Raw genomic sequence first — 15,906 nt, forward strand, 5'->3', positions numbered from 1 at the left:
CTTTAAACATGGTCTTAAGCAGTGGTCTGCCAGATGAGACAGGAGAGGGAGTTTTAGGCAGGAGGGAGGGTGTGAGCTAGAGCTTAGCTGGAGAGAAATAAAAACACAGAAGGTTAGTTTGAAAGAAGCAGTGTGCCAGTTGACTTGTAGTGGAAGAAGAGTGAGGGTAAGTGGTGGGGAGAGAGCTAAGTGCCTTAAAGCTGGCGGTCAGGAGCATCTGCCGGATGTATAGATGGATGGGGAACCATTGGAATTTTTGAAGAATGAGAAGATGTGCAGGGCAATGTATTAGAAAAATAACCCAGGCAGCAGAGTGAAGTATGGATTGGACAGTGGAGAGGCTGGGGGCAGGGGTGGTCAGAGAGGAGCTTACAACCAACTTGGTAGCAGTTCGGATGTAGAACAAGGGGTGAATCCTGGAGATGTTGTGGAGATAGAATGGACAAAATTTAGGATTCAGATATCCAACTGGATATCTGGGTTAAAGGAGAAAGAGGCATTGCAGGCTTGTGGTATGTGAAGGATGACTGTGTTGCCTACAGTGAAAGGAAAGTCAGGGGGAGAAGGGGGTTTAGGAATGATGAGGAGGAGTTCAGTTTTGGAAGTGTTGAGTTTGAAGTGTTGGCAAGATAGCCACGTAGAGGGTAGGGAGGAGGGGGAAGGTGGTGGGGGGGAAGAGAGAGAGAGAGAGAGAGAGAGAGAGAGAGAGAGAGTGTATATAGGATATAATATAAATGGCTGTACATTATCTCACAGCCTTACAAGCAATTTGTTGGCTCCTTTCCAGAACTAGTCCTGACATGATGGCCAGACTCTAGAAATAAGTAAAAGTTGTCTTATAAATCCTTCTCCTCCACCTGTGTTTATTTCCTTCCCGTTTCTCAGGAATGTCCTTCCGCTTGTACATGGCCCCCTCCTCCCATCTTCCGTCTCTCCAACCCCTTCCTGCTAGCATGTTGAATTTCATCACATTGCCTCTGCTCTCCCACCTGCCCACCCCAACTGGGAAGGATAAGAAAAATGGGAGGGTTGGGCGAGGGTGGCCTGTTAACTGGCAGCTGCACCCACTGCAACAGCTATTACCTCTAGTCTGTCCTAGTCTGTCTCTCACAGGGACTGGGAAGTGGGAAGTGAAGAAGATGGGGCTGCAAGTGGGAACAGGGGGATGAGGCCTCTTGGTGGATGATCTCAGCGAGAGGGCTGGCTCTCACACATGGAGCTGAGGGTGGAAGTGTGCTCAACCTGGCTGCATTCGTGTGTGGCTTTTAGAGTCAAAAGGAGCCACGGTGCTGGTGAATACAGCTTTAGGTAATGTATGGGCTGTAATTGGATGTAATGTTGGGGGGTGAGGAAGACTTGCAAATCCTGGGCTACACCAGCGATCAGTGTATAAGCAGTGTGGCCTATTGGAAAGAGCATGAGCTTGGGAGTTAGGAGACCTGGGCTTTAATCCCACCTCTGCGATTTGCCTGCTCTGTGACCACGGACAAGTTCATTCATTCATTCATTCAATCGTATTTATTGAGCACTTACTGTGTGCAGAGCACTGTACTAAGCACTTGGGAAGTACAAGTTGCCAACATAGTTGGCAAGTTGGCAAGTCACTTCACCTCTGAGTGCCTCAGTTTCCTCATCTGTAAAATAGGGATTCAATACTTTGTTTCCCTCCTACTTAAACTGTGAGACCCTTGTGGGCCCTGACGATCTGGCATCTACCCGGAATTTAGTAAAGTGCTTGGCACATAGTAAGTGTTAAAGATTACCACAATTATGATGATGATGATGACGAACGCCAGATTTTACATACTGTGGGTGTTTGGAACCCAGAGTATGCCTGTACACTCTAAGTTTCTTGAGGACAAAGATCTCATCTGATTTCTTTATCTCGCCTCAGTATAATAAATACAGAAAAATAGTCAGCTTTCCTATAATGTAGGTGTCATATTTCTGACGCACCCGATATTAAGGAAAACTCATTTTATACACCACTACTTAATAGATATAGCATGAATTCTAACCAAATAAGGAATGTTCTGTCAACAATCTGTGTCTTATTCTGATGTTTGCTAATTTGGATACATTCCTATTAATCATAAAACACACAGTGAAAAAATCACAATATGGATGATGCTTCCCTGTCTCCATGCCAATGGGACTTCCCATCAGCTCCTGCTCCAACTGGTCCAGAGGAATGAGATCTAAACCTCTACAATGCAGGAAAGTTGCAGTCCACTAGGATTTCACCATGCCTTTCCCCAATACCCTCTGCTGTGGCTTTGGTGGCTGGGACCGTTGTTGGTCAGTTAATTGAATTTATTGAATGCTTATGGTGTGCAGAGCACTGTACTAAGCACTTGGGAGAGGATAATACAACAATAAACTGGCGCATTGTAGGGACCTTAGCTGCAAGGAATCCTCTTCCCCTCCCCATCCCCCCGCCCTACATCCTTCCCCTCCCCACAGTACCTGTATATATGTTTGTACAGATTTATTACTCTATTTATTTTACTTGTACATATTTACTATTCTATTTTATTTTGTTAATATGTTTTGTTCTGTTGTCTGTCTCCCCCTTCTAGACTGTGAGTCCGCTGTTGGGAAAGGACCATCTCTATATGTTGCCAACTTGTACTTCCCAAGCGCTTAGTACAGTGCCCTGCACATAGTAAGTGCTCAATAAATACGATTGAATGAATGAATGAATGAACTGAGTGTGCAATGCTCTACGCACAGCAGGCATTCAAATAAATACTTTGGAAGTTCTGCCACTATTTTATTTTATGATAGTCGATTTCCCTGTTCAGTCGCATTTATTGAGTGCTTACTGTGTGCAAAGCACTGTATTAAGTGCCTCATAGTAAAATGAGATGTCATAAACGTAATTAAAACGGTTGTGATACATTCTGGGAATACAGGTCTATAAAAAAAAGCATTCTTGTAAAAAACCCAATAGTGAAAATTATTTGATCTAGAAATGTGTTTTACATGTCTTCAAAACCTTGTCATGGTCTTCCCTCAGCACTGGTAAATTATTGGTTCTCAAAGCCTTCCATTGTTGGTTTCAATTCAATTCACTCAGTTCTGCTCTAAAATACGCTGTCACTTTGTATTTTGGCTAGGTGGATGTAGAGGATTTTGGACAGCTTCTCTCTGACACCATGAGCCTGTTCGGATCTAGGGAATCATGTGTTGGAAGACACTGTTTATGTGAATGCACATACAGAAGCAGCGTGGCTCAGTGGGAACGAGCATGGGCTTTGGAGTCAGAGGTCATGGGTTCAAATCCTGGCTCCACCCATTGTCAGCTGTGTGACTTTGGGCAAGTCACTTAACTTCTCTGGGCCTCAGTTCCGTCATCTGTAAAATGGGGATTAAGACTGTGAGCCCCCCGTGGGACAACCTGATCACCTTGTAACCTCCCTAGCACTTGGAACAGTGCTTTGCACATAGTAAGCAGTTAATAAATGCTATTATTATTATTATTATTATACAGTGTTGGAAAAGTTGAGAACTACAACATTAATTATCCTGAATGTACGGTTTCACCAGAACACAATCCCCTCGTTGAAGGATAACTGGACCTAATTGTTTGAAAGATTAGTTTTGTAGTATCTAATCATTTCAAAACAGAGATTCATTCTCAGTTAAAAAGAAAGTCATTGAAAAAGTGCCAGTTCATTATTTTTTGACATTTATTGGCCAGGAGTCCTTTCACAAAACACAGCAGCAGACTTAGGTAACTCTTCAGAGTTAGAGACTAATTTCAAATCCCTGCTTTCCTACTGAGGTCCCAAAATGTATTAGACTTCACAAAGCACTACTCATCACTACTAGTACTGATTTGCACATGAAACGGTACCATACTATAAATAGGTGCAATTCTTGCCATGGCAATCAGTAAAATACAAGTACAGTGGAAAAGGAAAAAGTACTGACAGAAGACAAAAACTGTAGTCCAATATCCTCAAATTTAGTACTCTAAAACAGATAAGAAGGCAGATTCTGGTTCTTAGTGTAGCCCTGGCAAGTGAAACAGTAGCAGCAGTATTCGCTTAGCACCTTTCTGAGTGCAATTCTCTGTACTGAGCATTCACGAAAGAACAAGAGAAACAGAATTCATGTGCCCTACCTGCAAGGCGCACTGGAATTATTATTACGATGGTATTTGTTTAACAACGCTATATGTGTAGCATTGTTCTACGCACTGGGGTTAAATCAGATAAATCAAGTTAAATCAGGTAGTGCAGTTCTTGAACCACAAGGGACTCAAAGACAAAGTAAGGGGAGAATAATGTACTTCAAATATTAAGATGGAGTCACACCTCCATTACCATTTAGTGAGATCCTATATTAACACAGCCAGATTATAATATCAGAAGCTGACTTCTAGCCAATAGAGGTTTTGTCCCTATACACTCTCTGCACACAGCTGGTTACAGATTTGGCTTGAAGCACTTGAGGATCAAATGACTTAATAAAGTGCAGTGTCCCAAGAGCCAGGAGAGCCTTCATTAAATCTCACAAGGCAACATGCAATGTTAAGAGCTATTACATTCACTATTTAAATAATGAGACTGGTGAATGGAGAAAATTATCTGGCTCAATGAACTTTAGCTCAACCCATTCTTTCCTTGGCAAAGGATGCTGACCCTTCCAGCTCACATGATGAACCCTCTATATTGCTGATCTGATGAAATTAATGGACAAAGAAGCAGTGGATCTTAATTCATGCTTACAAAGTTGCTATTGTAATCAACATTAGCATGTGGCCATCACTAGCCAAAACATTCACAGAAATTTAACACATATTTTTTGTTCCTACCTTACATAGGAATGGCCCAGAGATTTGCAAAACTCTTCAAGTGCCAGGGCTTTGGTACCACTCATATTTGAAATATAGCCGGGGAGGAAAATAAGTCCAGGGTTCTTGCCTTTTAGTTTCTGATACGCCAGGTTTGGCAAATCTGGTCGACTAAGGAAAGACAGTGTTGTCTTCTGCTTGCCAACTAAATATGGAAAAAAAATAAAAAAAAATTAAACACATCATGACAAAGGGCTCTCATGACCCCTGAAAAGAGTTGCACATATAAACAGAATTTTGAGATATCAGAAAGTGAGCTGATGACACTAATATCTGGCTATGGATTTATATGGCCTATGAACATCTAGGAAAATGCCACATGTACTCAGTTTGGCCATAATCCGTGCCCTCAGCTTGCATCTCTGCTGGACTTTTATTAGGGAATTCAGGAATATTCATCCAACATGAGTCTGTTTGGATGCAGCACACCCCGGGGTCAAAAGATACAATCAGGGCTCACGCAAGCGGTGTCGGCTGCTGACATTTCGCTCTATCTGCACTGTTACATGCCCATCTTTCTTCCTGCCCTCAAACTTTGTACATCTCTCATGTCACCAATCTGTTTCAGGGGTGAGAGCCAGCAAGCTCTTGTACCAGAGTAGTGGAACCACAGTTCACAAGTTCCACTGATAAAACTGATGGGGAGAAGGCAAGGTTGTGGTGGCAAGAGTTGCCTCTGGGTCCCTCCGCCTCCTGGTGAGCATCGATCAATCAATCATATTTATTGTGTGCAGAGCACAGTACTAAATACTTGGGAGAGTACAATATTGAGGATGATACTAAATGATTGGCTTATTGACTGACTGTTTTATGCCAATGGAATTAGCCTCCATTGGAGGTTCTCCCAAACAGACATTGGGGTTGAGGTGGGAGTAGGCTCCTGCCCCAGGGCTGGACCAGGGGGAAATTTTTCTATCAGAGGTAAGATGTGGAAATGGGGGCACCCCTTTCTGGTGTCTAAGGCATGGGGAGGTCTGCCCAAAAAGCTGTGAGGGCAAAGTCAGTGGCTTAGCCCCAACAGTCAATGACATACAATGTTTATAATGCACAAATAGTCAACTTAATACAGGGAAATCAAAATACTGTATCATCAACTATTGTCATTTTCTCCAGCTATTTTGGTCATTTTTTTTTATTAAAAAATGTTTGGGGAGAATACTCTGTGCTCAATCATCATCATCATCAATCGTATTTATTGAGTGCTTACTGTGTGCAGAGCACTGTACTAAGCGCTTGGGAAGTACAAATTGGCAATAAATACCATCTGTTGAGTAACTGAATTGCCATTAGTTCACCAGACTTTACTGAACCAAAATACTGTGCTGAAAGGAAGCCAGTTGGCTTTCAAACCTCAGTATCTTTTCCAAGTACCCCAACAGATGACTGACCCCAGGGTCTGAACCAAATCTGGTGCTTCCCAGAAGCAAAGGTGGCACTGGAGCTCAGGCCCCCAGGGTCAAGGCGACACCACCAGCATTTGGGCCACCTCCTGAGCTGGAGAAGCCAAGATAGAGGCTTCACTCATGGCTCTCTGATATAAGTACCCAGGTCCACTGGCCCAGACTGGTGGGGCTCCAAATGTCTGCACCGGCAGCATGTTGAGCCATCTCGACTGCTTATCTGAAGGCAACCAATCCTTGTCTCCAGTGGCAACCTGTCCCCTGCCTCACCCTCTGCCTTCCCCTCAACCACTGCGCCATCCAAAAGTGGCAACTGTGCTATGGCTGGTTATCCATGTGAGGCAGGGAAGCAATGTGACCTAGTGGAAAGAGCATGGGCCTGGAGTCAGATGACCTGAGTTCTAAGCCCAGCTTTGCCACTTGCCTGCTCTGTGACCTTCAGGAAGTCACAACTTCTCTGTTCCTCAGTTTCCTCACCTGTAAAATCTCTATTCCCCACCTGCTTAGACTGTGAGCCCCAGGGGGACAGAGACTGTGTCCAACTTGATGATCCTATATCTACCCCAGCGCTTAGTACAGTGCCTGGCACAAAGTAAGTGCTTAACAAATACTGTCATAATAAAGAGGCCGGTCAACTCCAAGAGTGCTGGGGCTGGGAGTAGTAATAATAATAATAGCATTTATTAGGCACTTACTATGCACCTGCTTAGACTGTAAGCCCCAGGGGGACAGAGACTGTGTCCAACCTGATGATCTTGTATCTACCCTAGTGCCTGGCACAAAGTAAGTGCTTAACAAATACTGTCATAATAAAGAGGCTGCTCAGCCCCAAGGGTGCTGGGGCTGGGAGTAATAATAATAATAATGAATAATAATAATTAATAATTAATATTATTAATAATAGCATTTATTAGGCACTTACTATGTATCAACCACTTGGGCAGATACAACACATTCCAAACAAATGTAGTCCCTATCCCTCAAGGGGCTCACAGTCTATGAGTAAAGGATTACAGGTATTTCATCCCCATTTTACATATGAGGAAACTGAGGCACATAGCAGTTAAGTGACTTGCCCAAGGTTATACAGCAGGCAAGTGGGAGAGTCAGGATTAGAGAAGCAGCATTGCATACTGGATAGAGCATGGGCCTGGAAGTCAGAAGGTCATGGGTTCTAATACCGGCTCCACCACTTGTTTGCTGTGTGACCTTGGGCAAGTCACTTCACTTCTCTGGGCCTCAGTTCCCTCATTTGTAAAATGGGGATTGAGACTGTGGGCCCCATGTGGGACAGGGATAGCGTCTAACCTGATTTGCTTGTATCCATTCCAGCGCTTAGTACAGTTCCTGGAATACAGTAAGAGCTTAACAAATACTACAGTTATTATTATTTTTATAAGAACACAGTTCTCCCAACTTCCAGTCCTGTGCTCTTTCCAGCAGACCACAGGAGACCAAAGGCAGCCCTTATGCCAATTAGTAGTCTCTACGGAGGCTGGTGAAGAGAAAGGTGTGCTGTTCTTCCCATGCCCTTCCCAGCACATGCCAGGACCCAAGTAGTTGAGTTCAGTAGTCTCCACAAGGCAGCGACACTGAAGCTTGGCATGCATGTGCAGTGACAGCAGGAGTTGGGCAATAGCTTTCTCTTGCCTGAGGAGGGAAATGAAGCATTCAATTCCAAGGAACTGTATCCCTCCTTCCCTCTGCCCCCATCCCCATGTGGTGCAGCTTTGAGGTGTTTGTGGTTGATAAGTTCTTCTGCACTCCTATAACCCAACCTGCCAAGGCTGTGCCTTGCCTCCTCTCCCCACCAGCCCTCATTCAGTGGAGCGACCCCTGCTCCTCCCACTGAGGGCCTCAGATGCTATTTCAAATCAAAGCTGGCAAATGGCAGCAAAATCCTGATTCAAGTTATTAGAGGTAACATCTAAACAGCAATGCTTTCACAAGTCTGTTCAATGGAGAAACAGCTTGCTTTGCAACTCTGACATCCACAATAAAAACAACCAAACAGCCAGATTAAAGCCTCTCTTTCTCTCTCATAATTACACTTCCTCAATGAAGCAAGCTATAACATAACTGTTGTATTGGACTCTCCCAAAGGCATAGGTCAGGGTTCTGTATACAACAGGTGCTCAATAAATATCACTGATTAGCACATTTAACTTGTGACTGCCTCAATTGCTCAAAGTTTTCATTTTCTTTGGCTCTTTTGTACAAAAATAATAATGCCCCTTGTATGATAATTTTCCTTCTTGCTCCCCTCCCTGATCTCCTTCTTCAATCGCTCACTTTCCAAAGGCTCCTTCCCCACTGCTTTCAGGCCTGTCCATGTTATCTCCTACACTTAAAAAAACCCTCCTTTGACACAATGGCTCCCTCTCCTTAAGCACCCCCATCCCTCTCCTATCATTCCTCTCCAAATTCTCCTCAAACAAGTTGTCTGCCCTCATTACCTCACTCATTCACCCCTCACATCCTCATTCACCCCCCACATCCAAGCCGTCACCAAAACCTGCCGGTCTCAGCTCCGCAACATTGCCAAGATCCGCCCTTTCCTCTCCATCCCAACCGCTACCCTGCTCATTCAAGCTCTTATCCTATCCCGTCTGGACTACTGCATCAGCCTTCTCTCTGATCTCCCATCCTCGTGTCTCTCCCCACTTCAATTCATACTTCATGCTGCTGCCCGGATTATCTTTGTCCAGAAACGCTCTGGGCATATTACTCCCCTCCTGAAAAATCTCCAGTGGCTACCAATCAATCTGCGCATCAGGCAGAAACTCCTCACCCTGGGCTTCAAGGCTGTCCATCACCTTGCCCCCTCCTACCTCACCTCCCTTCTCTCCTTCTCCAGCCCAGCCCGCACCCTCCGCTCCTCCGCCGCTAATCTCCTCACCGTACCTCGTTCTCGCCTGTCCCGCCATCGATCCCCGGCCCACGTCATGCCCCGGGCCTGGAATGCCCTCCCTCTGCCCATCCGCCAAGCTAGCTCTCTTCCTCCCTTCAAGGCCCTGCTGAGAGCTCACCTCCTCCAGGAGGCCTTCCCAGACTGAGCCCCTTCCTCTCCCCCTCGTCCCCCTCTCCATCTCCCCCTTCTTACCTCCTTCCCTTCCCCACAGCACCTGTATATATGTATATATGTTTGTACATATTTATTACTCTATTTATTTATTTATTTTATTTGTACATATCTATTCTATTTATTTTATTTTGTTAGTATGTTTGGTTTTGTTCTCTGTCTCCCCCTTTTAGACTGTGAGCCCACTGCTGGGTAGGGACTGTCTCTATATGTTGCCAATTTGTACTTCCCAAGCGCTTAGTACAGTGCTCTGCACATAGTAAGCGCTCAATAAACACGATTGATGATTGATGATGATGATGATTACCTCCACTTCCGCTCCTCCAATTCTCTCGGCACTGTGTAATCTGGATGCTGCCTACTTCACTCCACAGAAATGGCCTTCTCTGAAGTCATCAATGACCTTTCTGACAAATCCACTGCCCTCTAGCCCATCTTAATCTCCCTTGACCTCTCAGTTGCGTTCAACATTGTGGATCACCCCTTCTCCTGGAAACATTATCCAACCTTGGCTTCACTGACACTGTCCTCTCCTGGTTCTCCTATCCCTCTGACTGCTAATTCTCAGTGCCTCTGATTGGCTCCTCCTCTCTTTCAATCAGTCAATCAATCACACCTACTAAACCCTTACTGTGTTCAGAGTACTGAATTAAGCACTTGGAAGAGTACAATATAACAGAGCTGGCAGACACGTTCACTGAGCATTCCCACTCTTTAACTGTGTCCATATCTCACATTCATTCATTTCATTCAATTGCATTTACTAGTGCTTACTGTCTGCAAACATTGTATTAAGCGCTTGGAAGAGTGCAATACAACAATGAACAGATAAATTCCCTGGCCACATGAGTTTACAGTCTAGAGGGGGGACAGACATTAATATATATATAGTGACAGATATGTACATAAGTGCTGTGGAGCTGGGAGTAGAGGAAGAGCAAAGGGAGCAAGTTGGAGAGACAGAAGGGAGTGGGAGAGAGAAAATGGGAGGCTTAGTCAGGGAAGCCCTCCTAGAGGAGATGTGCCCTCAACAAGGCATTGAAGGTGGGGAGAGTAATTGTCTGCCAGATTTCCAGATCAGAGACAGGAGGAGGTCAGCTGTGAGATAGGTGAGATAGAGGAACAGTGACAAGGTAAACATTACAGGAGTGAAGTGCAGGGGCTGGGCTGTAGTAGTAGGAGATAAGCAAGTTGAGGTAGGAAGGAGTAAAGTGATTGAGTGCTTTAAAGTCAATGGTGAGGAGTTTTTGTTTGATGCAGAGGTGAATGGGCAACCCCTGGAGTTTTTTTTGAGAAGTCAGGTGACATATCCTGAATGTCTTTGTAGAAAAATTATCCAGGCAGATCTGGGCAGCAATCCATAGACTGGAGTGGGGAGAGTCAGGAGGCTGAGAGGTCAGAAAGAAGGCTGATGGAGTAATCCAGGGGGAACAAGATGAGTGACTGTATTTACGTGGTGGCAGTTTGGATGGAGAAGAAAGCGCAGATTTTAGCAATGTTGTGAAGGTGGGACCTACAAGGATTTAGTAATGGATTGAATAAGTGAGTTGAATGAGAGAGAGGAATCAAGGGTAACACCAAGGTTACGGGCTTGTGAGACAAGAAGGATGGTGGTGCTGCCTACACTGATGGGAAAGTCTCATGTTAAGCTTGAGGTGATAGGAGAACATCCACGTAGAGATATCTTGAAGGCAAAATGAAATGCCAGACTGCAGAGAGGGAGATAAATCAGGGCTGGAGATGTAGATTTGGGTATCATCTGCACAGAGGTGGTAGTTGAAGCCAAGGGAGTGGGTATAGATGGAGAATAGAAGGGGACCCAGAATTGAACCTTGAGGGCCCCCCCCCCCGCAAAAGAGGTCTTAATTCCCATTTTAAAGATGAAGTAACTGAGGAACAGAAAAGTAAAGTGACTTGCCCAAGGTCATACAGAAGACAAGCAGAAGAACCAGGATGAGACCCCACATCCTGCTGACTCCCAGGCCCATGCTTTATTCATTATGCCATGCTGCTTCTCTTCTTGCTCACATCCTCCCTCTAGCCTGGAACACCCTCCCCCTTCATATCCTCTAGTCCAATACTCTCCCCATCTTCAAGTGCTACTAAAATCATATCTCCTCCAACAGGATCTGTCTGACTTTGCCCCTAAATCTCCCTATTCTCCCTCCCTCCTTGCCTAAGCATTTGGGTCTATACCATTTAAGTCAGCCCAACCCCAGCACTTACGTAACATACATATACTTGTAAACTACCATTTCTCCTACCTTTAATTTATTTTAATGTTTGTCTCCCCCTCTGAACTGTAAACTCTTTGTGAGCAGGGACTGTTTCTACCAACTCCATTCTATCGAACTCTTCCAAGTGCTTAGTACAGTGTTCTAAGTGCTCAATAAATATCACAGATTAATTGATTTACAAACAAAAGAGGGAGAGATGGAGGATTAAAGCTTTCAATAACCGGAGGTAAAATGCATACTGGATTTGTTTAAGGATGGTACCTGGTTCCTCTATTCTGATTTAGGTCCGTTAGAGCTTCCCCAAAAACAAAAGCACCTCTTGTAAGTGGAATTCTGCATATAAGAGAAGGAGAAGCAGCGTGGCTCAGTGGAAAGAGCACAGGCTTTGGAGTCAGAGGTCATGGGTTCAAATCCCAGCTCCGCCAACTGTCAGCTGTGTGACTTTGGGAAAGTCACTTCACTTCTCTGGGCTTCAGTTACCTCAGTTGTAAAATGGGGATTAAAACTGTGAGCCCTCCGTGGGACAACCTGATCACCTTGTAACCTCCCCAGCGCTTAGAACAGTGCTTCGTACACAGTAATTGCTTAACACCATCATTATTATTATTATTATATAAATTCTCCCCCTCCTACTTTACCTCACTGATTTCCTATTACAACCCAGAAACTGAACACTCCACTTTTCTGTCAACCTACTCACTGTACCTAGATCTCCTTTACCTCACTGCTGACCCCTTGCCCACATCCTGCCTCTGGCATGGAACTCCCTCCCCTTCCATATCACTCTGCTCACCTTCAAAGCCTTATTAAAACCTCATCTCCTTCAAGAAGCCTTCCATTCATTCTTTCATTCAATTCAATCAATTCCATTTATTGAGTGCTTACTGTGTACAAAGCACTGTACTAAACACTTTGGAAAGTACAATACAATAATAAACAGACACATTTCCTGCCCACAACAAGTTTACAGTGTTGGCTGAGGGGAGATAGACATAAATACAAATAAATTACAGATATGTACACAAGTGCAATGGAGCTGGGAGGAAGAACAAAGAGAACAAGTCAGGGTGCTGCAGAAGGGAGTGGAAGAGGAAAGTGGGGCTTAGACTAGGAAGGCCTCCAGGAGGAGATGTGCCTTGAAGGTGGCGGGAGAGTTATTGTCTGTCAGTTTTGAGGAGGGAGATTTGGGGTGACAGAGGCAGAGTGTGGGCCAGGGGTTGGGAGTGATAGAAGCATGACCAAGGCACAGTGGGAAGGTTAGCACTAGAGGAGTGAACTGTGAGGGTTGGGTTGTAGAAGGGGTAGTGAGGTCAGGTAGGAGGGGGCAATGTGGTGGAATGCTTTAAAGCCAATGGTGAGGAGTTTTTTTGATGCGGAGGTGAATGGGCAACCACTGGAGTTTTTTTGAGGAGCTGGGTTTGGGTGGGAAGACAAGGAGTTCTGTTTTGGACATGTTAAACTTGAGGTGACAGGAGGACATCCAAGTAGAGATGTCCTGAAAGAAAGAGGAAATGCCGGACTACAGAGAGGGCGAGATCAAGGCTGGAGATAGAGATTTGGGTATCATCCACATAGAGGTGGTTGTCGAAGCCAAGGGAGCGAATGAATTCTCCAAAGGAGTGGGTGTAGATGGAGAGTAGAAGGGGACCTCCCCAGAATTGAACCTTGAGGGACCTCCACAATTAGGGGATGGGAGGCAGAGGAGGAGCCCATAGAGGATAAGAGTAGGGCCAGGAGAGGACAGAGTCAGTGAAGCCACGGTTGGATAACATTTCCAGGAGAAGGGGGTGGTCCACAGTGTTGAAGGCAGCTGAGAGGTTGAGGAGGATTAGGATGGAGTAGAGGTCATTGGATTTGGCAAGGAGATCATTGGTGATTTTAGAAAGGGCGGTTTCTGTGGAGTGAAGGAGATGGAAGTTAGATTGGAAGGGGTCAAGAAGGGAATTGGAGGAGAAGAATTTGAGACAGTGAGTGTAGACAACTCATTCAAGGAGTCTGAAGAGGAATGGTAGGAGGGAGATGGGGTGATAACGAGGGAGTTGTGGGGTCAAGGGAGTTTTTTTTTAGGATAGTGGAGACATGGGCTTGTTTGAAAACAGTGGGGAAGAAGCCACTGGAGAGCAAATAATTGAAGATGGTTGTTAGGGAAGGAAGAAAGGAGGGGGCAAGCATTTTGATAAGGTGTGAAGGAATGGGGTCGAGCGCACAGGTGGAGGAGGTGGCTTTGGAGAGGAAACAGGAGATCTCCTCTAGAGATACTGCTGGGAAGGATGGGAAAGTTGAAGAGGGGGCAGGAAGGGGGAGGAACTGAGGAGGGGCAGGGGCAATTTTAGGAAGCTCATGCCTGATAGTGTCACTTTTCTCAATAAAGTAGGTGGCCAGGTCACTGGAGGCAAGGGATGGGGGAGGCAGGGGGACAGGGGGCCCGAGAGGGAGTTAAATGTCTGGAACAATTGGCGAAGGCGATGGGCATGGGTGTCAGTAAGGGTGGAGAAATAGTTTTGCCAGGCAGAAGAGAGGGCAGAGTTAAAGCACACAAGGACAAACTTTAAATATTTAGATTTCTGCCAGGAGCGCTCTGTGGCTCAAGCACAGGAGCAAAGGAGAGGGGGCTGTGCAGGTGATCCAGGGCTGTGAGTTAATGGTACGAGATCAACGAAGGGATAGGGGAGAGAGTGAAATGAGTTCAGTAGAGGGTGGTGTTGAGAGTGTCTATTTGGCCATCAGGAGAGCATAGTTTGGGCATGGAGGCTAAGTGGGGCATGATGAGTTGAGAAAATTGGATAGGGTCAAAAGATCAGAGGTCTCTGATGAGGGAAAAGTACAGATTTATGGGGAGAAGGTATGTGGGAGAGGAGGCAAGTGAGGAGGTTATGGTCAGAGAGAGGGATTTCAGAGTTGGTGAGGGTAGAGATTGTGCAATGGTTAGAGATGACACTTGCATGTGTCCAAGTTGGTTAATTGGGGAGATAGGGTGAAGCAGGAGGTCAGTGCAGTTGAGTTGAGGAGTGAAGGTGGTCAGCAGAAGGCTCATCAGGAACATCTATGTGGATACTGAAGTCCCCAAGGATCAATGTGGGCATGGAGAAAGAGAGAAGGAATGTGAGAAAGGGATCAAAATGATTAAAGACTGGGGGAAAGAAGGCTTCCCCAATTAAGCCTTCACTTCCCCTATTTGCCCTCAGTCTGTCACCTATTCACTTCAGTCTGTGCCAGGCACTGTACAAAATAGTCAGGTTGGACACAGTCCCTGACCCACATGGGGCTCAAACCCACAGAGAAGCAGCTTGGCTTAGTGGATAGAGCACAGGCCTTGGAATCAGAAGCACCTGGGTTCTAATTCTAGTTTTGACACTTGTCTGCTGTGTGACCTTGGGCAAGTCACTTCACTTCTCTGGGCCTCAGTTACCTCATCTGTAAAATGGGGATTATTTATTATTATAAAGTGCCGAGTCGTTTCCGATTCATAGCGACTCCACAGATATACTTTCTCCAGAACATCCCATCCTCTGCCATAATCCACAACCTTTCTAATGGTTCTTCCGTTATCTTTGTTATGGTCTCCATCTAGCTGCTGGTCTGCCTCTTCCTCTATCTCACCTGTAAAATGGGAATTAATAGTAATAATAACAATGATGACATTTTGTTAAGTGCTTACTATGTGCCAAGCACTATTCTAAGCACTAGAGTAGATACAAGGTAATCAGGTTGTCCCATGTGGGGCTCACAGTCTTAATCCTCATTTTACAGATGAGGGAACTGAGGCACAGACAAGTTGTCACTTGCCCAAAGTCACACAGCTGATAAGTGGAGGAGCCAGGATTGGAACCCATGACCTCTGACTCCCAAGCATGTGCTCTTTTCACCAAGTCAAGCTATTTGTGAGCCTTACATGGGACAACCTGATTACCTTATATCTACCCCAGTGCTTAGAACGGTGCTTGGCACATGGTAAGCACTTAACAAATACCGTTCATTCATATTATTAGTATTACTCCATGTTTTCCCTGGACTTTTCCTAGCATTAGTGTCTTCTCCAGAGAATTAGTCCTCCTGGTTAAGTGTCCAAAATATGCTAATCTAAGTCATTTGGCTTCCAATGACCAATTCGGTTTAATTTGCTCCAAAATCCATTTGTTTGCTTTTCGGGCAGTCCATGGTATTAGGAGAAGTCTCTCCAACACCATATTTCAAAAGAATTGATGTTCTTTCTATCCTGTTTTTTCACTGTCAAAATGGTAATTAATAAAAATAAGAAGAAGAAGAAGAAGAAAAATTGTGTATTTATTAAGCACTCCCTGTGCGCCAGGCACTGTATTAAGCACT

At 45.1% G+C, this 15,906-nt stretch overlaps 1 protein-coding gene across 2 annotated transcripts in view; it reads right to left on the reverse strand.

The window, feature by feature from the left end:
• The window catches only part of ABHD10 (abhydrolase domain containing 10, depalmitoylase), a 46,330-nt gene that overhangs the window by 29,119 nt on the left and 1,305 nt on the right, over positions 1–15,906 (reverse strand). For both annotated transcript variants that reach the window (XM_038759181.1, XM_038759180.1), the window contains exon 2: positions 4,823–5,006. In XM_038759181.1, coding sequence (XP_038615109.1) covers positions 4,823–5,006 — 184 coding nt within the window. The remainder of the gene's footprint in view (positions 1–4,822; positions 5,007–15,906) is intronic.

Source organism: Tachyglossus aculeatus, chromosome 17 (assembly GCF_015852505.1).
Source record: "Tachyglossus aculeatus isolate mTacAcu1 chromosome 17, mTacAcu1.pri, whole genome shotgun sequence".
Classification (NCBI taxonomy): domain Eukaryota; kingdom Metazoa; phylum Chordata; class Mammalia; order Monotremata; family Tachyglossidae; genus Tachyglossus; species Tachyglossus aculeatus.